Source organism: Tinamus guttatus, unplaced genomic scaffold (genome assembly GCF_059628265.1).
Source record: "Tinamus guttatus ecotype Peru unplaced genomic scaffold, ASM5962826v1 Tinamus_guttatus_pri_ptg000171l, whole genome shotgun sequence".
Lineage (NCBI taxonomy): Eukaryota > Metazoa > Chordata > Aves > Tinamiformes > Tinamidae > Tinamus > Tinamus guttatus.
The window spans coordinates 460,496-483,685 of NW_028288705.1; the positions used below are offsets into that span (position 1 = coordinate 460,496).

General features: G+C 37.0%; 1 protein-coding gene across 2 annotated transcripts in view; it reads right to left on the bottom strand.

The window, feature by feature from the left end:
• LGR5 (leucine rich repeat containing G protein-coupled receptor 5) overlaps window positions 1-17,550 on the bottom strand; it is a 36,804-nt gene extending 19,254 nt beyond the window's left edge. For both annotated transcript variants that reach the window (XM_088522930.1, XM_088522931.1), the window contains exons 1-4: window positions 17,194-17,550; window positions 15,502-15,573; window positions 4,333-4,548; window positions 1,333-1,404 (exon numbers count right to left, since the gene is read on the bottom strand). In XM_088522930.1, coding sequence (XP_088379056.1) covers window positions 1,333-1,404; window positions 4,333-4,548; window positions 15,502-15,573; window positions 17,194-17,324 — 491 coding nt within the window. In that variant the 5' untranslated portion in view covers window positions 17,325-17,550. The remainder of the gene's footprint in view (window positions 1-1,332; window positions 1,405-4,332; window positions 4,549-15,501; window positions 15,574-17,193) is intronic.
• Window positions 17,551-23,190: the final 5,640 nt, after the last annotated feature.

A 23,190-nucleotide genomic window follows, 5' to 3' on the forward strand; every position in this document is an offset into this window, starting at 1 on the left:
TGCCAATCAGTGTGCTTGATGCTAATGCTTTATTGCTCTATTGCAGTGAAGTGGCTGCACCTACACTTGTGCCCAGGTGCAAGGCTGTCCTCTACATTTTCACTCTTTCATACCAGGTGGTTGGGACTGGGTTTGTAATTTCTTATTCCATTGTTCATTTTTTCCCCACATTTTTGACCAAATGCCATGTGAATCTAATTTAAAAAAATAAAAATAAAAAACAAACTATTACATTATCCTTCTCCCTTTCCTGTTCCCCTTTCCTGTGCTACACTGAGGGACTTCCTTTCAATTCACTGCAGGCTAAAAGTCAAAATTGTAACATTGCAATGCAATGCTAAGAGATGATGCAATCAAAACTAGTGATTAAAAAAAGCCCCAACTTCTTGCCTTCTGATCTTAGTGAAAAATGAAAATGGGTACAAAGTGCTTCTGTGAATGAGAAAGCAAATCATCAGCTTTACATTAGCCTGACCCTTGTTTGATACTCTACCTATTTGCTCCTAATAATGGGTTAGTGACATTTTAGCCCCTGTCCCGGTTGAGTAAAATCTCCAAGATCCCTCACCAGCATTCAACTGGTAGAGATGCAGGGGAAAAGAAACACCAAGTTTTCTTGTCCCTGGACCATTTTGGGGTTGCGGGGTCTATTCCAGTGGGCAACATCTTTACTCATCTAACTGCCAAATACTTTCTTCTTTGGCGTGCTTCTGTAGAATTAACTTTTGTTAGAAAATGCAAGAAAAATTGAAGTGATATGAACAAAACTATGGTGAAAATCTAAGGCAATTTCAAGCTTTGCCAGTGCCACTCTTTAATGAAGCTCTTTAAAGACATAAACTTGAATACAATTGAATAATTCTTTCCCTCTACCTTTCCAAAACACATATACTTATGCTTTTTACAGGGATAAAAAAACAATGAACCATTTGATTTTATAACCCACCCCTCAACAAGACAGTTTATTAATGTTAAATCTTTTCATTCTGACAATTTCCCAATCTAGTTATTAGCTTTGCTGATTCAGACAAATAATATCAACCTAGACAAGTATAACTGTTCATGAATAGCTACTTGTTTTTCAATGTGAAGTCAGTTTTCAAGCGTCCCTTAAGCCACTGATAATTGATAATGCTTATTAAAAAGGCAAGTTAGGCTTATGGTCAAAACCAGACTTTGTTATATACATTAATTGTGAATGATCACTTAGATCTTGTTGGAATCAGGCAATCCAAAACCAGATTCACCTTTTAGACTATTTTTATTCTTTCAGAATATTAATGAAAACACTGGGGGGAAAAAGAAAGGGAAACAAATAAGAGGTCAACTCACAAAGTCTCTAGGCTGTGGAGCCCATCAAAGCATTTCTTTCCCAGGGAGTAGATTCTATTGTTATGGAGATGTCTGCAGGGGAACATTAAGCACACAGTCAGGAAAGCACATTGCACACAGTGGGCTTAAGCAAAACATTTTGATAGTTAAATCAAAAGAAACTTATTTTCAAGCATGTGCTGATTACATGCAAGTCATGCTTTTGCAGAAGCATGTACAGGAGGCACCTCTCCCCAGCCTTTCCTCATGGTATCTCCCCACCCATGCCAGCTTTGATTTGGTTTCATAGAAGGGATTTGTTTTAAATCCACTTAGATGACTGTTTTAAAAAACGTATAAGTTAGTAGTTTGGAGTTTGCATATTAACCACTGTGCAACTCTAGATTGATGATTAATTAACATGTTGCCTTAAAACTGTGTGGTGGAGCAAGGTGTGTTTGGTAGATGTATATTCATAGGGTGCTAGAGGGAAGGGCGCAGAACTGGAGCAGGTGAGGAGATGGGGAATAAAGCAGGCAAGAAACAGACATTAGGCTTGAAGAATTTTGCTTGAGACGCAAATCACAGGACAAAAAAATGTAGCTTCAATGACATGAGCAAACAACGATCTTACAAAGATGTGCTGTAACTTGTATTCCTTTGAAACAATAAAAACCAACGGTTATTTCTTCAAATGTTCAGAAATTGAAAGCAATTTTATTATCTTACAGGATACGTTACATTTTGATCAAACTTGCCCACATGAAAGTTTGGGACCTTCATGCTCTGTGTCATAATGGTGCCTATTTCTAGATTTTTTTGACTGACATGGAAAAAAACAACGAGATAGAACAGAACTTGGAGCAACTTCTTTTTTTTTAATGATTTTTTTCCCCAGCAGACATTTCTTTCATTTTGTGTTTGACATTCCAGTTCCAAAGGAGAGGGAAACTATGGGAGTAGCACTTTAAAAGAAAGGAGGAGTTGTGAATAGGGAGCTGCCAGGCACAAATCTTTCAGCACTTGACTCTGCTTTAAAAATATTTTTAAAGATCACAAATTCTCTGAATGTTCTTCAAAACATTCTGCAGAAATTTAGTCTATCTGCTTTTCCATAAAAAGTCCATAAAAGTGAGAGATTCTTGGTAAAAATGTGAAAAATGCAAATGTTTTGTGTTTTTCTCCTTTCCTAAGAAGAAATCTAATCAACTTAAAAAAAAAAAAAAGCCTACTACATTGACCCTAGTTAGTATAAAGAGTTAACCCCAAATTCCAATTATGTTTGGATTTTTAATGACTAAAGCTTCAATCTTACTCTTACTGAACACGATTTTTATCAAATTTGCAACACTAAGTGGGAGACAGCAGAACTATACATAAAGGTTTCGGTGAGACAAAAATATCAGATGTCGCAGATAATGAGGAATGGTTTAATTATTAGTAAATTCATTAATAAATAAAAGACTAGAAGACCAGAAATAAGCAGGGTTGATCTAAAGAAAGACGGGCTAGCCGAGCAGAGACAAAAAGGACTTCAAAAGAAGTTATTTTCTGCTGGATATCTTAACTGCCCTCAAATCACTATATTCCTGGTGGGTTATCTAAAGAATGACTTTCAAGACCTTCTCCATCTTCAGCATTGCTAAGTCTAGAAGCTCATTCAAATGACAAGTCTGTCCCCTTCTTTAAAGACTTTAATCTGTAGGAGATTGATAATGCTGAAGTTCAGTTTATTTCATATAAACAGGGCAAAATTATCTGGTCCAACAAAGCTGTTACCCCTATTTTTGCACCCTGTTGAATGGTCCTATTAAGTACTAGGCAGAGATGGTAATTATCACTTTCAGCAAAGAAGCCTGAAGTATGCCAGGCACATTGCTTACACTGGCATCTGATTCCCACTCTTGAATATGCTAAGTCTGTTACATGCTATAGTTTCAGAGAGCTTTTACAAGCTTATGTCTTGACTATAGATAGAAGAAGGATACCTTGGAAAACAGCAGCATTGCTAAAGAGAGATAATAATAACAATCTCTCTATAGTAATGCTGCTGTTTCCCAAGGTATCCTTCTCCCCCTCAATTCTCGTCAGTTTCTTTAGACAGTCTAGATTTTTTTTTCCACATGGTACATTCCAGAATATATATAAAAAGAGATTCCATGTTCTACAGTATTCCCTCCAGATTCTAGTGCAAGTTTTGCATCTGTTTTCTTTAGCAGTGGCATGTGAACATATCAAAATACAGAACTACATATACTTTCTGTGAGGGATAATATGTACATTTATGCTGCTCAGAATTCTTTTCAAGTCACCCAGAAAGCTTTTCAGTTCATTTCCTCTTTCTAATCTTTCCTCATTCCCTACATACTGCCTTAGAGTCTTAAAGGACATATACAATTCTTCTATTCCTGCTTGCTTTGCTGATCCAATACAGTGATCTTCCAATTTGTTTACAAAGATTTTTACTGGAGATGGAAACTTTTAAGCTAGATAAAAACAAGCAATTTGGACAATACTAGTTCAACTGCAAGAAGATGTGAAAAAACTCTCTTTCTCCAAGATCATTGATTGTTTAAAATTTGTTTTTCTTCTACTTGAAAAATGCTGCACAAAAAAAAAAAAGAAGAATTTGTACTTGAAAAGAACATCTTTCTTCTGTTAACGAATCTCTTTTGTTACAAATCTCCTCTGCTGGAATTGATAAGGGAATCAATCTTGGTAAAGGCATATCATTAAATAAAAGGAAAAATAAAGGCAAAAATAAAGGGGAAGGTTTAGATTTATAGCCCCAAAATATCAGTTTAATATTAACACTGTAAGATAAAATAGGCCTTTAACTAGCCTGGATATTCACCGACCACTTGCCAACAGGGAAGTGACTAGGGAATGGCTTATAAAAGGTTGTCTCGAGCAAAGTCTAAAATAAACATTGCATCTTCAATGAATTTATCACAGTAATGCTGGCCAAGGCCTTACAAAGAAGTCACAGTTTGGGGCTAAAATGTAATCAGTAAAACTTACAGAACTACCAAACTAGAGAGGTTTCCAAAAGCATAGTCTGGTATGTGATGAATTTTATTCAGTGCCAGTGTCATTGCTTGTAGAGCTGGTAAACTCCTAAAAGCTTGGACAGGAATTTCTGTCAAAGAATTATCATCTAGCCATAGGTGTCTAAGGGAGACCAAGCCACTGAAGCAGTTGGGGGGCACATGGTTGATGTGGTTGGCATCCAGGCGCCTAGGAGAAAAAGAAATAGGAAAAAAAATGATTCCAAGAAAAGAACAGTGAATTCACACAATGGATAAAAGAAGTTACCATTAAGAACACAACTCCAAAGGAAGGACATGGAAAACACATCCGTTTTTCATATCCCGAAGAGCCCCTTCTCAGTCTTTTTTGCAACCTAATCCCTGGGACCTCGTATCATGTTCACAGTTCTTCCAGTCAGCGGCTTCACCGCAGCAAGCTCTCAGTGGAGCCACCAATCCACCGAAGCACAGGCTGATCATTTCTGAACAGAGCGTTTCTTGGCCTGGGCAGGATTTTTGTCTTCCTCTGCCAATCACTTGAAAGTATGGGGGACGAAAAAGCTAAGAAACGCAGTAATTCTCTTTCAGAATCTGTAAATCACTGAGTCACGGAGCGATATGGCTTTCCATACTCCATGTACCCCCTTTAAAAGCTCAAAGCAAAACTGATTCCTGAGTCTCTTTCACCATCTTACCTCTTGTCAAATATTGGTTATGTCAACAATTCCAGTGAGCACCAAAATCAATGTATAGAGTAGCAAAGAAACATGTTATTCAGATATCAGCGTTGTAAACGTAATATATTAAAAAAAATAAAAAGCCACAAACAATTCGGTTGCTGTGGAGCCAAAAGAGGGAGCTAAAGGGCACGTCGTGCGGCTTGTCCCGAGATCCTCCAGGTGACGGCTTACACCTAAACTGCAAGGAAGGAGCAAATCTACTGATCCTTTCGTAGATATGGGGTTTTAAACAGGCACTAAATTATGTCATATTTTCACTGATGTGAATTTCTTTTTTTGTTTTTCCCACCGTGATGTTTTCAGGGAAACATTTAAAAGTGTACTTCAGATTTCCGAAACTTCATGAAACATCAAGATGGTGATCTGAACTCGGGTATACTTTTTCTTCCTTCTAATGTGTTGTAGCGACTTGCACTTTGTAACATAAAAGCCATTCTCTACAACTTCTGTTAAAGATGTCTGTAGAAAGAAGTAATTAAGTGAATGGTGAAATAAAAATAAATTTAAATAAAAGCTTGAAAACAGTACAGAAAAAAACAGACACACCCAGGGTACAAAGTAATTCTGTACAACCTAAATTCAGGCTGTTTGCAAGAAATGTAATACTCTTGGAGCGGGCATAATAATCTCTTTATTTAAAGCTGGTTTTTCATTTACAGTCATGTAAAATGTCAGGTCCATTCAATCTCCTGCTCCATGTTGCTTCTACCTACTGCATGAGAACAAATAATGATTACTAAGGCTCCGTGCCAGACTGGCAAATAACTGAGACAAGGTCAGTTGGAACAAATTTATAAAGTTCAGTGTCAAAGCCCTTGTACAATTAAATTTTCAATATAATAACTGACAGGGCAGGCAGCAGAGACAGACCTTCCAAAATAACTCAAGGGTCTGTCAACAAATGGGTGAGGCTGGAAATGTTTAGAAATCCTCGTGCTGTACCTCCCCTATTCCCCAGGCAACAACCATCATGCTATGGCTATGTTTTCAAATAAGGTATAATTTAAATGAGTAGATGAGGTTTCTTTGTGTTTGCTTAGAAGTAAATTTCTTCCCTGTGTGATGCTGGTATGTAAACTAAGAAGTTACAGTTGCATTAGTTTGACAGCTACACTGATTAAAGAACGGAGGCTTTATTCAGCCTCAACGCATTACTGTATTACAGTTAACATCTTGTTCCACATGAAGCCTGAGCTTGCAGCTTTGACTTCTCTGTTGGCTCCAAATTAGTTACTCACATAATCCTCGGTTGCACAGTTAAGGCAACAGACAGTTGTCTTTGTGTAACCTAAATGGTCAAAATGGCAATGCTTCTACTGCCTTCAGTGCAATCAGGATTTTTACCTTACCCACACTTAGCAGCAAATTAAAGAACTGATTTTGTTTATAGATTAAGTTTCCATCACTGGTTATATAAATAAAACATACAACACAGAAGGAAAAATAGGACTGCAGCAATACTAACGAGATTCCAGGTAGCTGCATTATTGTTTAAATAAATTTTGTAATAAAATGAGAAACTACAAAGATTTGTGCTGTAAGCCCTGTAACTGGATTACATACCCTACAAGGGCTCTTAAGAAGTACTGCCTCAAGTGTTCTTTTGTTATCTAATCTTTTTAAAATTCCCAAGTGCCATTTTCTTACTTGCAGATTAAAAATTTCAGTAGTGGTTATGTTTCCTATCATATTGTCGCTAATGTACACCGAGGTAAAAACATTGATCAAAATCATCATTTTCAGCCAATTGTTTTACACATGTTGATCAAAGTTTTGGCACTTTAAGAACTAAACCCATTAACTCACAAACATGACCCTATTTATAATTCAAAATATACAGATAACATGTGGGGAGTCTGAAAGCTGCTATTATATTCTAGTGAGAGCCAATTTAGACAAGAAATACTTGATCTTTTCTGATAGGCAGCATATAAGTAAGGCAGCCCATATGAAATTCATCATGAGCTCACTTACAATGTCCAAACCTTTCAAAGTAAATGCCTGAGCCATGTGGACTGTATCCCACTCTTGCTTTCTGTGACATATTGTGAATGTTATGACCACATGCTTTATAAACTATCCAAAGACATTACTCGTATAGAATTCTGAAGATGATTAATTTTTTGATACTCTGAAGCAGGTGAAGGTAGATGTTTGAAAACTATTTAATTTACATTTATTTTGATCAATTCATTATGAACTGATAGTTTAAAGCCACTGTTTTTCTCTAGCGCCCAACAGAAATGTTTTCCTCCCTGATGCATGAGTAATCTGGTTTCTGAGAAAATATACATTTTTCCTTTTTCTAGTCTGCTTGTCAAAAACAAGCCCCACTGCAACCTGGATGTACCTACTGATCTTGAAATTCCTTTATGTTTTGTGGCTGCATCTTGCTCTTGCATTCAAGATTAAATCAAATGCTAGATGTGGACTCAGAAGGAAAAATTCTCCCCAATCAGACAGAGATTATTAGAAAATTCCCCTAAAATACTTGGTGCAGTGTATTTGTTAGCATCATCTATGCTTTAACCTACTGAATCCCTTGAAACATTGCAGGGACTGAGTGAAGTGTGATGGCCTTTGTCTCTCCAGCTGTTTTTTCCTGTGATTGGTTGTTGCAGCTGATTTTGTTTTTGTTTTTGTTTTTCACATTTGCTATGGCTCTAGGAGGTGGCTGTGGCCTGTTGTGTGCAGGAGGCAGTCAGAACAGACGATGTCTTGGCATCTTTGAACTGGAAATCTATTACATAAGTTGCTTTTTCATACAAGAAGGGACCCTGAAGAGAAACTACAAAGGGAATGGAGTGGAAATAAGCCCCAAAGACACATTAAAAAAAAAAGTCAAGGATACAATGTTTCTCTCACATTTAAGTTTTAAATAAGATAGTAAAACCAAAGGAAAAGGGCATATCTGTAACAGGCTAGGGAAGCAAACACGCGAGAGCACAGGAGGACTGATTTCAAGCACAGCAGAGACCTTCCTACCTTCCTCCCCTGCTGACCTGTTTCTGCCACACAAAATGACGAAAAGTGGTTGTGAGTGCTACCTGCCTGGAGTCGGTATAGGAGACAGGATGGGGTCATCATGCTCAGTCCCACCGTCTTTGCTAGTTTGTGGTGGTCCCTCCATGGAGCCGTTCTTGTCAGTTTGTTTAGATGAATTGGGTTAAGGCCCAGTTTAAGGAATAGCAACAGTGACATCAAAACTGGCTCTGTAAAGCGGATGTGATGAAAATATAGCTGGCTATTGTGAGCTTGGTTTTCAAGCATGGCCCTTTAAGCAGGATATCCCCTTCACTCCACAGGGGAAAATGCTTGGACTATTGTAAAAGCATAATTGCAACAGCAGTTCCCACATCTCCCTTTCAGCTCTGCCCTTATACGGGCCTGTATAGATTGATACAAAGAGCCCTGAGCAGCAGTAGCGAGTCCAGAAGAAATGAAAAATAAAGACATAGTTTCCAGAAGAAAAAAATATAAAGACATGGTTTTGGAGCACTTTTTTTCCTGTTCCACTATTTAGCTTTACATGACTGGGAAGTCTCTGCAGCTCAGAGCTTCACTCTTCAGTGTTTCTCTTCATATACAAATGTGGTGTTATTTTGATAAATGGGCATTTGAGACAGCAGCTTGGGATATTACCCAAATGACAGTGTCACTGTATAAAGCCTCGCAATGTTATTTTCATACCAAGATCAGCTCTGAGCACCCTGAATCCCTCCAAGCAGGGAAAAAGCAGGGCCAGCAGGAGTTGCGGGGTTATCCTGGGACTCTGGCTGAACACCCTCCACAGTCTACACCTAACCTAGTGCATTATGTGAACACCGCCAGGCCCTGTGCCTGGTGGCTTGGAGTGGTCCACATTGCACCCGTGACCTCTCCTGGCCTCCCGAGCAAGGTGTTGAGTGTCCCAGGGCTGTGCGAACTGCCAAATGACCCTGGGGAACAGTCCAGATAATCATTAGCTGGCACGGGCCAAAAGTGTGCCAGGGACCCTGCCGACCGCGCGCACTGCAGACCTGGGAACACCCCTAGGTGCTGTTTGCTCTGCTGGACCGGCTGTCACAGCAGTGTGTCACCTCACAGTGCCTCCCAGGATCTCCTCTGAAAGGGGAGCCCTTCCTTGTTTACCATTCCCAGGGTTGCTGCTCCTCTTCCCACACGTGGTACACACATCCAGGTGGGGCTCAGCCCGGCAGGAAGATTTTTCCTGTGCGATTCCAGTGAGCATGATAAAAAAAAAAAATCTTATTCTTATGAAACTGCTCAGAAGACAGAAAAGCCTCTTAGCTTCTCCTGGATGAAAGAGAACATCACTCAGTGGCCTGGAATTGCCGATAGATCAGTCTATTTGCACCCCACTTTAAGAACAATCTGACCCTGAGGCTGGTTAAATGACGGACTACAACCAAGTGAAATGGTGGCAGAGAGAGTTTAGGGATCCTTGCACCTTGTCTTCCTTCCAGATGCGTATGAAGCAAGAAAAGCATCTGAAACTGAGAGGAATGGTACAACATTGTGCTAGTGCTCCATGTCCAGTCCCTCTTCTGGTGTCTAATGTGCCCCAGGGCTCAAATATCTCTAAAAGCAAAAATAGTTACAAGACATGCAATAAAACCAGGAGACTGCAATACTGAGTTCTGAGACATGTTTGTATATGTCTACTGATGCACACATGGGCACACACAACCTTGATTTAAACCTGGGAAGTTCCTCCTCAGGGAGTTTGTGGGTAACTGTCGAGGTACCGAGTTTCCTAAGAAAGATAACGCCTTCTGCAAGCTTCATTATCATGGGGTGCACAGCGGAAAACCACAGCTAAAACTCTTCTTTTCATGAAAAACAATTCTTCTCGAACAATGCGATTTCAAAGTAATTTTGTCTTTACAGGAAAGTGTTTTAATGAAACACTTTCATTAATGAAAGTGTTTTAAGGAAAAATCAGGATTATTAGTGCAAGCATTAAACTGAAAAAAAAAATGTAAAGTTAACATTTCTGGAAAAAAAAGTCTTTTTATTTTAAGAATGGATTGGAAGAATTTTGGAAGTTTGTTCCATGGAAACCTTTAATTCTTTGTTCTGATTCACGTTGGAAACTTTTCTTGAAACATCAAATATTTGGAGGGATAAGAAGGAGATGAAAATTCTCTGTTCCGTCCTGTTCCAGGCAATGACTAAGAATGTCCTAGACTATTTCCACATAACCTTTTATGTTTAAACCCTGTGTCAGCTTCATGTGCTCCACATGATAACAAAACATCTTAAAAATAAAATTTGAGTGTTTTAAAAATTCTGCAAAGCAATTTGAAAAAATTTCACTGGCACTATTTTCATATTGTCTCATAAAGTCAAACTCATTTGCTTCACTCAATCAAACTGTGCAGGATTCAAGGGAGAAAAGATGACTCATCAACTCTTTCCAATTCTTTGAAGAGGGGCTATCTTGGATTCTGTCCTCTTTTCTATTATCAAAGTCCTCTCAAGTTTTATAAAAATGAAAGCAGGTGATATGTATTTCTGTAAATGATGCTTGGTTTTAAATGTTTTCTATGATCACTTGGGTAAGCACAGTGCATTCCTACTTTATGTGCTCTTATTCTTGATATTTCTATGTCTGACAAAGAAGCAGTAAATCTGTTCATTTAGAAAGATATTTAAACAAGGAAACAAACATGGAATGAAGTTTCATCTGTAGTATTCACTGCATAGTGTTGTATTACAACAGTGCAATAAAGAAGACCAGGAGGTTTGTTTCTCCATCAACAATGTTAAATATACTTTCCTCCTTTGTTTGTTAACAATTGTTCCATGGCTTACAAATGGAGATCAGCAAATGTATCAGTTCCTTGTAAAAAAATTATTTGTGTTAACACATCCAGGGAACAAATTTTTTCAAAAATATTTGACATGTCATTGCCTGCTTTGACAGACCCTCCTTGTTCAAAAATAAAATACTTATATGGCAACGACATAATTTATGTACCAGAATTGGCATACACACAGCAAGAGAATTACACTACGGGAAGGAAAGGTACTTATTTAAACAAATATACAAATTAAGTGAAAAGAGTTGGCCAGAAAGCAAGCTGTTAATTAATAACTATATTGGAAAAACATCTAAAAATCTAAAAAGTTATGGGACTACACAGGTCTATCCATAAAAGCTTTCTTAATTCAAAAAGCGGTGTGCAAGAATGGAGATATTGGAGCTTGGGAAACCTAAAACCTAAAGACCATCTGCTTATAGCCAGTTCTAAAGAAGTACAATTGCTGAAGGTGAACATGATAGGGAAGACAGCATTCAAGTGGCACTTCAAACTGTGCTGCCAAGATCTAAGTTGCAACACATCAGTGATTATATGTTGGTCACTTTCAGTCACGGTACTTGAGAACATGTTTTTGTCTCTTTGGCTTAACAGAAATAAATATTATTTCTATTGTTAGGAACAGTAATCCTGATAATTTGTACTTATATTAGATTTCAAAGGAAAATTACAGCCCAAGTAATATGTTAAAGACAGTGGACATAACCATATCTCAAAAATCTACTTGATCTGTTTACTTCCTTAAATCCTCCTGTCATAAAGAGAATCCAAGTCCTACACAATGATTGTCCAAGCATCATGTCGCTATTGCTGCCTAGTGAGCCAGAAAGATTTTTATAGAACCGGAGAGGATTTTAATATTGTTTAGTCTTATTTTTGTTTAAGTTACATAAAAACATATACACCTTTGCTTGCTCGAAGGTTTTCCTCACAAATTTTTGCTGCTCGAGATTAAATGACAAATCCTTGCCTTTTCTTTAGTCCATTTATTTTTCTTCCCATTTCTCATTTTATAGTATTTATTAAATAACATCTGCTGCCTGAAGAAGAGTGACATATTTTTAAACACAGTTCAAGTCTTAAGAAAGTCTTAAGAAATTTATGAATATATGTCACTGCATTTAGCATGCAAGTAGTATTACACCTTGGATGAGGAAGAACGAACTTTTGCTAATATCTGTGATCTGTAGTCCATTAGTTCTTGCTCTGTGTACCGCAGACCAACTAACACCAACCAGTCTGTCTGTTAATATCAATACCTAGACTGTCATTACTGAGCCAGGACCCAAAGGATAAGAAAGGAGCTGATCCAGAGGTACCCTTTTGTGCAAAAATCTGTAATGAACTTGTATTATGAGTGATCATGGGAAATCTGTATGTATGTGTACATACACACACACAGAATTACATTTATATAAAAAGTACTTTAATCCTCTTCATATTTTTTAAGGCTGCAAGGCAACTAGTATCATTTGTCCCTCTACATGACTATCTTTCTTGGGTAAAAAAAAACAAAAGGCAGATTTTTGAGTTCTGTTACCATTTTTTTCCCCCTGCAACTGTTCGAGTCTGAGGAAAAGGGTTAATAAAGCTTCTTCGCATTATGCCAGGCTATATAGTTAAACACAATAAATAAAAGAATTTGCTGCACTATAGAAAATGTTCCTTTGTGAAGGCTTTTAACCACTTAATTACACTTTGAAAAATACTCCTGTTATTTCAAAGGTTTCAAGAAATAATTTCTATTGTAAATCAGAAACCAATGCAAGAGTCACCTTGTGAACAGAAAATTGCTAGACTGTATGAAACAAGAAATTGAATCTCTGCATGGCTTTATCTGACAAGCACAACCTAGTTTAAGCAAACAAAAGAATAATAGTTTTCTTTTCCTCAAAGAGGTCTCTTTCGCTACCGATCGTCTTTCAGCTGATAGTAGCTTTTCTGTATAACCCCCTATCATTCTATCTTGGGTCTGCTCCACAGCTGTTTAAAAGTTTCTACTGGCCATTGCTATTCTCCCTCTGTTTTGATCCTGCCACAGGATATCAGTCCTTTACACAGATTACATAAACTACAGTTTACTTCTTCAGCTTCTTCCTCACCTCAGGAAAAGGTATTTGCAACAAAGGACAAGTGAGACCATCATTTTGTTTAGAAACTGTATTGAAAATTCAACAGTTTCTTTCAGAGTAACAAAGAAAGTCTTGTTTGCTTAGTTTATCATGTTTTGGTCCTGAATGTGTATAGAATGATGTGATCTCGGCAAGATTTTCTTGTTTGTTTAGCAGAAAGAAAATCTAATACAGTCACTAGACCAGCATTTTCTCATGACTTTTTAAAAGATCAAAGGAAAGCACTGTAACCTCAAAAGTGTATGGCTCAGATATATTTCATCCTGTGTCTCGTCAATAAAGAAAAAAGGCACTGACCAAATAACAATTATAAGATAATTAATTCTCAGGGCTGTTTTACGTTTACAAACCTTTAGAAACATTTTGTGTAAAGGAGGTAATTGTTGTTCAAGAAGGACATAAAACCTTGGGAGTTAATACTTCATAATATGTGTGTATGCAATGGTAAAATAACACATGAATGACAATTTTGCTGGAAATCAGCAAAATTCATTTCATTAATTCTGTTCTTTAGAATTTGGCAAATCAAACTACAAAAAAGAGGTTAACTGGTGGAACTTTTTTTATACACATAAAAAAGAAGGGAGTCTGTTCAACACAGTATGCTTCCCACTGAGAGAGATATCTCGAGCCTAACCAGACTGAATAGCATGGATCCGTGTTCACTGTGTTCTTGACTTTGTCAGACTTTTACCTGTGAGGCTGCTGATTAATATGTACTGTAGGAACATTTTTTTGTGTGTCAGATAGCTGAACTTCTCTTACGACTACTATGTTAGCATCTTGTAACTTTTTAGGAAAAGCATTACCAAATAATTATGTGAGAGTATGAGCTAAAGCACAGAGAAAGTCTCCAGGCTTCCTGCTTCCAAAGAAGTTGCATGCCTATCTTCCATCATCTAGATATCTTCTACTGCACATTCAATATCCATAGATACTTTAGAAAATTTAACCCTTATCATTTTTGTTTCAGGCAACAATGAACATTTGTGAATAATTCAGAAATACAATCTATTTATTGCATCCTGCATGGAGACAGCAGGAGCAATCTTCTGGATGCAACGTCTTAACCGCAAGAGCTGAGGAATGAACTCACAATAATGAACTGACCAAATGATAATATGGCAGATGGATTTCAGTGTAGAATAATACAGAGTAATGAATTTGGGGAACCCTTATATGAGGTCCCAAGCTTATATGAGGAATTCTTGAGTAGCTGTTAACATGCCAGAAAGAGGTCTTCAGGTTGTAATAAGCAAGTCTGAAAACAACAGTGTTCTGCAATGGTTTAAACAAAACGAAGCTTTTGGAGTTAACAGGAAAGAGAAGAAAAAAATCATCATTGTGCCACATCTATGGCATGCAAGCACTTTCAATATTCTGTGCAAGTCTAATTGCCTCCTTCAGTCACAAATACAAGAAAAGGGAAAAAAGTTCAGGGAAAAGGGACAAAAACGACCAGAAGAGAGGAAGAGCTTCCGCATACGAAACGGTTCAACAGTGTATGACTGAAAAACATGACTAATGGAGATATAACAAAGGTCTATAAAATCTGGAGTACATCAACAAGGAACAGCTGTTCAGACACTCTCCTGATACTGATTTAGGTGTCACCAAATGTGGTAGAAAATTCCGCGTAAATAAAAGCAGGTGCTCTATCACACTACAGAGTGAGGTGATCAGCAGATACTCTGCCATGGAAACCACTGTGGGCTCAGTGAGTCCCTGAATACAAATCTCTGGCTTTTGGGACACGATACCAAGGAAGTATTACCATATTCTTTACCTCATCTTTTCTCTTCCTTGCTGTTCAAGACTGGATAATGGACTAGGTCAGCTTTTAGCATGACCTGGTACAACATTCTTACGTTACAGGGCAGAAACTCATCAACATAATTTCATTCATACTAGTAATCAGCCAATCCTCACTCCTGGTCTAGGAATTTTGGCAGCAGTTCTGTTAAAACTGAAGATGGTGGACTGAGTCAGCATGGCACAGCCAAGAAATATAAATAAGGAGACTTGCCTGAAGCATACATTATAATTAAGCATCCTCTAGTACACTTTGTTTCATGAATTAATAGTGTTTTCAATGTTGCTTAAAAAGAAAAAATTACACCAGATGAAATAAAAAAGGGAGTCATTTGGTATTCTCTTCATGGGAAAGACAAGTGCTCAAGGGATCATATTCTTCTTGAAAGACAGAAAATATTGCAGGGCAAGGAGTATTTTCTCAGACCATGAACCATCTTATAACACTGTAAAGCACTTGCCAATGTCATAAAATTGCTGGAATGAAATTAGTCACCTCAGATGTTTAACTGAAAGAACAATTCTGAAGAAAAGCAGCTCAAAGAGAATTTAAGCAAAAAGTTGTTTCAGCACATTAAGGAGATAATTAATAGGTAATCTTAGACAGTACTGTTAATACAAAGTTACCAGCTGAAATATCAAGTATACTCACAGAGACTGGAGACTGCGCAAGTTCTGAAGTGCTTCAGCAGGAACCTGGCGTAGTTGGTTATTCTGCAGCATCCTACATTTAGATTAACATGAAAACCAGACCCAGCATAGTAAAGAATTATTTTCTATTGCAGATTTTCTTCCAAGCTCATCTCCTTTTTTTTTTTCCTTTTGTTATACTTTAAGATTATAAGCATAGAAACAATCTACACAAATACTCCATTCCCCTACTACTGCAGATGCTAAAGCTCTTCAGAGCAAACAAGTAGCTGTAGCATATTGACTTCATTAATAGCCCCACACCAGCTTTGAGCAGAATTTTCACAGCAGCTCAGGAAGTAAACAGAATAAATCCTATTCATTTTCAACAGGGCTTGAGCTCCTAATTGCCTCCATTGATTCTGAAACTGTCATCATTGTGTATTGATTTTCTTTCCCTTCTGAAGTCATTCAGCTTCCCTTTCTGATAAAGCTCTGAAGGAACAACTCTTGAAATCCTTAACTCAGGAAAACGCTACATACTTTTAACTGTGTGAGGAGCTTCTGATCTGGTTTGAATGAAATTATAGCTCTGTAAAGACTGCTGAATTTTTCCCAGTGAAATTAATTTTCGGAAAAGAAGAGTTGCTGGCAATAACCCAACAAATCTCCTTTCTGCTTGATTTAGCCTGCAAAGATTGAAAATATTTTTTCACTCCAGTAACACCTCTTCTTCCCTTAGAACATCAGGCATCAATTTGTGAGGAGAAATAGATGGCTTTCATTCACACTTGTGCTTTGTTTGGGAAACTCCTACAAATATAAAAATACCTGCGTAAGCTGGAGGAAGTTCATTCTGTCTTCTAAAAGGGGCATACACGATGGGGCATTGTTAGCAGAATCATTTTTGGCAGGTCAAAAGCTCCTTAGGCCAACAACAGTTACAGCTGTGCCAACTTAAGAGTGTATGGAGTGGGAAGCTCTTCATACTTCTTTCATGCTTAGGTATCCTCGAGGTAGAGTTCTGTGTCCCTTATATTAGAATTTGGATTTGCTTGACACTGACTAAAAAGTTGGCATTTCTGGTAGCAAAGCTATTTTTGTGATCTTTTCATAATCAAAAACCCCTTCAAGTATAAACACAGTGAGATTTGACCTGATAATAATCTTAGTAACAATATGTGCAGTCTTATTAATCTAAATAATACACGTTTTAGTCACATGTTTGATAATTAATCTTGTGGTTATTTTAGCTACAAGAATAAAATCTAGATATGAGGTAAGAACTGGATTTTAAATTACATAGCATTCCATAATAATTAGCTGTTTACCCCAGCTCCCAATAAAAGGAAAAGGCAATTTACCCTCCATTTTATGTGATAACGGAAAGTCTACTAAGGTTTTTAGACTTGAATTCAGAGCTTATGAGTCAATTAAAGAAACTTTTAATTTTGATATTCTACAGAGACATCTACTTGACAAGTAAGTTGTTTTTAGAATGATGTTGATGTTTTCAAACCTTTGTCTTTAAAATACTTTCTATATAAAAAAGCAAATATTTAATGATATTCATAATTATCTTCATTTCAACTGAATTGTTCAAACTGAACCAATCAAAATATGTAATTTAGTAGATCAAAACTTCACTAGTTAATTAGTTCCCTGGAGCATTTAGGAAATCAGAAATATATCAAACAACACACAGTTTACTTACAGCACTTTAAGACTGAAAAGGCCGGCAAATGCTCCCTTAGGAATGTATGTCAAGCCATTTCCTGCAAGACGTCTGTAGAGTTTGAAAAAGGAAAGGAAAAAGAAAAAAGAGTAAATACTTTTTCTCTTCATGTGGAATTAATTTGGTTGTTAAAAAGTGCAACACAGCCATGTTTGAATGACTGATGCCAGCGGCAGTAGTTTAAGGGCCTTGTTTTGTCATTAATACACTTTTAAAAGCAAAAAAAAAAAAAAAAAGAGAAGCTCTTAACAGTATAGTTGATTTGCTGGGAGCTGGACTGCAGAGACAAAATGCAATTTTGCAATAAATCAAGCTCATGGTTTAGGACGCAAGTCTTCTTTTCTTTTCCTTTTCTTTTCTTTTCTTTTCTTTTCTTTTCTTTTCTTTTCTTTTCTTTTCTTTTCTTTTCTTTTCTTTTCTTTTCTTTTCTTTTCTTTTCCCTTCCCTTCCCTTCCCTTCCCTTCCCTTCCCTTCCCTTCCCTTCCCTTCCCTTCCCTTCCCTTCCCTTTCCTTTCCTTTCCTTTCCTTTCCTTTCCTTTCCTTTCCTTTCCTTTCCTTTCCTTTCCTTTCCTTTCCTTTCCTTTCCTTTCCTTTCCTTTCCTTTCCTTTCCTTTCCTTTCCTTTCCTTTCCTTTCCTTTCCTTTTCTTTCCTTTCCTCTTTTTTTTTTCTTTTTTAAGGATTAGAGTAATCCCTATAACTAAAATATGGATATAGTGACTACTATTAGTACCATCACAGGCATACAGTCTTGGAGTTTTGCATATATAATTTCCCTGCACATTTAACTCAGTTCTACATTTAACTCTTTTGCCCACATTATTAAAATATGCCCATGTACTACTGATGACAGTTCATTTTACACTAAGTGTACATAAAACCACTGCAGTGGTGGATTCATATATTTACTTGTGAACAGATTTATAATAGATTAGCCAAAAAAAGTGTATTTGTTAAAATCCGTAAGATTCTTTTCCCCCACTTCTATTGCATCTTCCTTCTCAGAAGGAACATGAATTCCTTCTCAGAATGAAGATGAATTCTCTAGGATTTGTGCAGTCCCAGAGCATCTTGCATGTAACCCTCTCACATTCCAGTCTAGTGGGAATATATTATGATACCAGTTTTACAGCAGGAAAACTAACAGGTAGGGGTCAGATTCCCAGTCAAATTACTGTGTGAGCAGAGCCCTAGTGTCTGCTCTTAGTTGACAACAGATATGGGTTGATATGACTTAACCCTGTTATATTTGCAGACCAAGTTAAGCCAGTGGAATTACTTGATATTTCCCACCAGCTAAGATACCGCACTCCAAAATTACAGACAGATACCACAGAGCAGCTGATGTAATGACAGAGCTGGCCTTTAATTTGGCATCTGATCCCTAGGGAAAGACCAACAGAATAGATCCACAAAATTCCCTATGTGCCAAGAAAAAGATACAGCACTGAAGTAGGCACCTGGGTTGGTTATACTGTTCATGGAGAAGACAATGTACTTGGAACTGCAATAAGAAAGAAAAAGAACTGACTTGACCTTAAACTTCGTCTTCCTTTGGAATTTAGTTGCCTCAAGCTATTTTGGGAGAGTATTCATGGGCACACATCTTGAGATGTCCTCTTTCACACAGAAAGAAAACAAAAACATTCTGGGTCAGAGAGAAAGAAAATTTTATTCTAGATCCCGACTCCCCAAATTGTCGATGAATTTTCAATTTCTGGAAAAACGCCTTTCCTGTACACACACACCTGACAAGTGATGTAACCTGTTGGGTCTAGAAGGTAGCTCTTCCCCTCTCTGTTCAATAAACATAATTCTGTTCTGCAGAGTGGCTCAGCTTCATGCAAAGCTGCTGAGCTCGTCTCTCACTCTGGAGAAATTTGGAATCTGTTGTGCAGACGTTCATCCGAGAATTGGACATGTGTTTGGAATTCCTGCAGGCAGATGAAAGAATCAAATCTGGCTCGCTCCTTCTCAAAGGTGAGGCACTCTAAGGCTGGGTTTATTTTACATTAGACATGTCTAGTGGCTGAAGTCTCCAACTTTGGTTTCATTTTGAATGAAAATGGCAGTGACTTTTTGATTGTGGCTTGATCGAGTATGTGTGCGTTAGGTTAGGCATGCCAGAGTGGGTCACCCAAAGTAAATGACATCCCTAGACCAGCTTGGGACCTGCTCAACACTGATCTCAGTTTATGATATGATACTTCAAAGAGACTAATGAGTGCTTCAAACCCATAGCACCCTTCTGGTCTGTTATTTTAACTGACATGACTGGACATGAATTGAACCAACAAGTGCATGCAAAACTTCACTGGAAAAAAATACTGGTGCAGGTAGTTAGGTTTTCACTTCCAAACGTAAGTGCCTGTTTTAAGTGCCACATGGAAAGCATGATAAAGAGCAGGGAACTAAATTCCTATCTACAAAGACTCAAGTTAGTGCTCTCTTAGGCTGCCATTCCTTTTTGATGATGGCTGCCTTAGGGAGAGATAAAAAGGATTTACACTGCAGCAATTTTCACCATTGTCACAATTCAAACTGTCAATCATACTGAATGTTCATACCTCCTGTTTGAACTGGAATATTCTTTATAGAAATATTTAACTAAAAAAAAAAACAGACCTGCTTAAGGGTTCTGGCAATTCTCAAGCATGATCATCCCTATTCCAAATGTAGGAGCATGGCAATTTAACCCCTCAGTATGGCTCCAGTCCTAAAACCTTTCAGAGGAAAGGAATAACCAAAGCAGATAGGAGTAAGTGAGGGTTAATAAGCCAATAAGCTCCTTCTTAAATGGCTCTCAAACACAGTTACCTATTAAACTCATAAACAGTGTGGCAGTTGCCTATTCTTTTTTCTTTTTGTTTTGTTTTGTTTCACTTTCCAACCCTGGGTTTATATTTCGTTTCTTTTCCTTTCAGATCACAGCTTGTCAGTATTTAAAAATATGTTTACGCAAATACTTCAAACAGATGAAACCATATGTTAAACCTACTACACTAATTCGAAGAGTTCTGCTACTGTGTGGTATTAACCTTGCTGAATTTGGTTCTAAAATATTAGGATATCATTCAGGAGTATACAATAAAATTGTATAATTGTAGATTTTTTTATGCTTTACATAAAGAAATAAGAAATATATAGGTAATTCTGTCTTGTAATTTAAAAATTCTTTATTGAAAGCCTGATCTTTCCATCTACCTGTCATAATTATTCTGAATAACGGTCAAAGATACGTTGTGAAATCTTAGTCCAATTGAAATCTGTGCGGAATATTGTGTTGATAACAGTAGAGTCAGGACTAATATCTGCATTATATCTCAGTGTCATATTTGCCAAAAAATCATCTTAGTAGTAGTTCCAATAGTACTAATACCAATACTGTAGCTGTCATCTCCACTTCTAATAAAGGAAAGAGCAGTTTGTGGAGAAACACAGTGGAAATACAACAGGCAAAAAAAGCACATTTTTTTTTTCCCTAGAATGACTTGTCTGGGTATAAAAAAGTACTGATCTTGAAACATTTGCTTCAATTTTGTTTCCTGTCAACCTTTATTAGTGATATAACCACATGCACATATGCATACACACACATTTTCTCTAACCATGTGAATATACAGCCAATATATAATGTGTGTATCTATCATTATAATTGCCTTCAATTTACACATATATCTAGAAATAGGTAACACAAAATGTTCTGGCTTCTGCCACTAAAATATTTCTGACAATACGGATACTCATTAAGCACCTACCTAAAATACAGTTTGATATAAGTGTTTAGTTTGATATTTATCAGTGGCTATTCTTGGGCCTACTCAATAAAAAAAAACCATACGAATTAATGCATGATTAATTATGGTGTTATTAATTAATTAATTAGAGGATGATATCAATATACATCTTTCAAACTGTTTTTGAGGAATTACGTTGTTAGGCTAGGAATTTATACGTTACTCTGGGTTTTAATTATCTTTTTATATTTCAATCTGTCATGTTAATTAAAAGTGTAATCATTATAGAAATATAAAAGGAAATGTGGGTCAAATGATATATTAAAAATTCTGATGATCAGAGAGATCAAAGAAGAAAATATAAAAATACACTCCTTCAAAAAAAGAGGGAAGTGTGCAAGTCATAATTGTGCTATATATTATATTTATTGCTACTTACAGTTTAGTTAGAAATTCAAATATAACACAGTCTGCTCTTGCTTTAGGGCCCAATTGCCTTTTAAAATGCATATGCCAAATTCTCAAAGGGTGTAAACTGGAATAACTCCAACCGACCTCAAGCAGTTGGAATGAAAGCAGAGTGTATTTGATCTTGAGTTGGCTTTGATAACATAGATCACAGATTTTTGTCAGTTAAGGATGCTGTCTAAAATGTGCTATTTCTATCTCCACGTTTAAAATGGAGAAATTCTCTCTGCACCTAGCATGATAAGAGTATGATCTAACAACTACCAAAAAACACTGATCTCTCATTTTCTGAAGCTGTCCAAGGTCAGCCCTAGCCCCAGCCTTCTTAGCCCCAGCCTAAGAATAACTGCTTTGCCTTTAGCATTGTAGAAGCCAGGAGCTTTCTAGAGACCTCCAACAGTGGCCTTCTGCTAAATACGTAGTTGTGTACCTGCCTTCTGACTGAAACCAAGGTGAATTGCCAAGAGATATTCCAGCATTAGGCAAAGAATCCAAAAAGTCAGTCAGAAAGAGATGTAATTTTATTTCCACACTTGACGAGTGCTGTCCAAATCACGAATCCTAAAATAATCTTAGATTTGTTAAAATGTCTTAATATGTGTTTAAGCCTTCAGCAAGGTGGAAGAATAAATGTTGGATCATATTCATTACATTTCCTAGGCTGGGCCTTGCAAGTGTTATTTACTTCTAAGAGTTTTGGTTTCATGTTGGTAGTACCAGTGTCATCAGCAAGGGTGAAAAATCATCACTGATCACAGGAGCTGGCTAAAGTGTATTGCAGGACAATACAGCATGATCAAACTATTAGCAAAGGAAAATGTGCTGACTGTTTGCCATTCCTGTGTGACAGGTAAAGGACAAAAATTGTACAGATCCAAGTTGGGAGTTACTGCTTTTCCTTGAGCAGTAAAATAGAGCAACATCAAAAAATTACAGAGAGATTACTGTTATTCATGTTCGGAAATTAAAAAGAAAAAAAAACACCTTTGAGATAAGAAGTCATTTTCCTGCATTTATGAATTAGATATGAATGTGATATTAGATAAATTTATTATTTCAAATTCTGAACAAGTGAAAAAATGGAATGGCATAGGTATCGGAAATACCTATCTATCTATCACTGCCCTGAAATCACGCATCTGCCAACACCCTCACTTTCCACTGACAGAAAAGGAAACCATTTCTGCATAGTTGCTACAGCAGTGCATGCTGAATGCTGAAGACCTAAATTAAAATTCTGCCTCAGGATCTACGGATATATAGCACATTTAATAAACCATGTTTCACCTTAGCTTAATTAAGTACAATTTCACTATCTCTATTGATCACAACACAAAAATCTCTTCACTCGACTTTATTTGATATTGTAACCTAGTTCCTAATGAATGTTGCTGGATAATAAATTACAAGTTCCAGAAGCCATTTAAAATCTACAAGCTAAAAATAGACATTAACATACATTCAGTAAGAGTAATGCAGCAGCACTGACAGAATTTCTTGGGTATTATCCTAGAATGTTTCTTGTTTTTAACTTGCTTATCTGACTTTTTTCGCTTAGCTTTAAACCTTTCCTTTCCTCTCATCCCGTCCCCTCTGTCCACAGGTTCACAGTAGTTCCAGTGTCCAGGCTGCTCGCTGCGATTTGCATTAACATTTCAAGAATAATCGTCTGTGCTACAAGCAATGCAAGCTGCTCTAATTTAGTGAGGCATTTATTCCATTGTTCCTCCTTTTTTTTTTTTTGGTCTTCATCTTGTCATTACTCATAACACA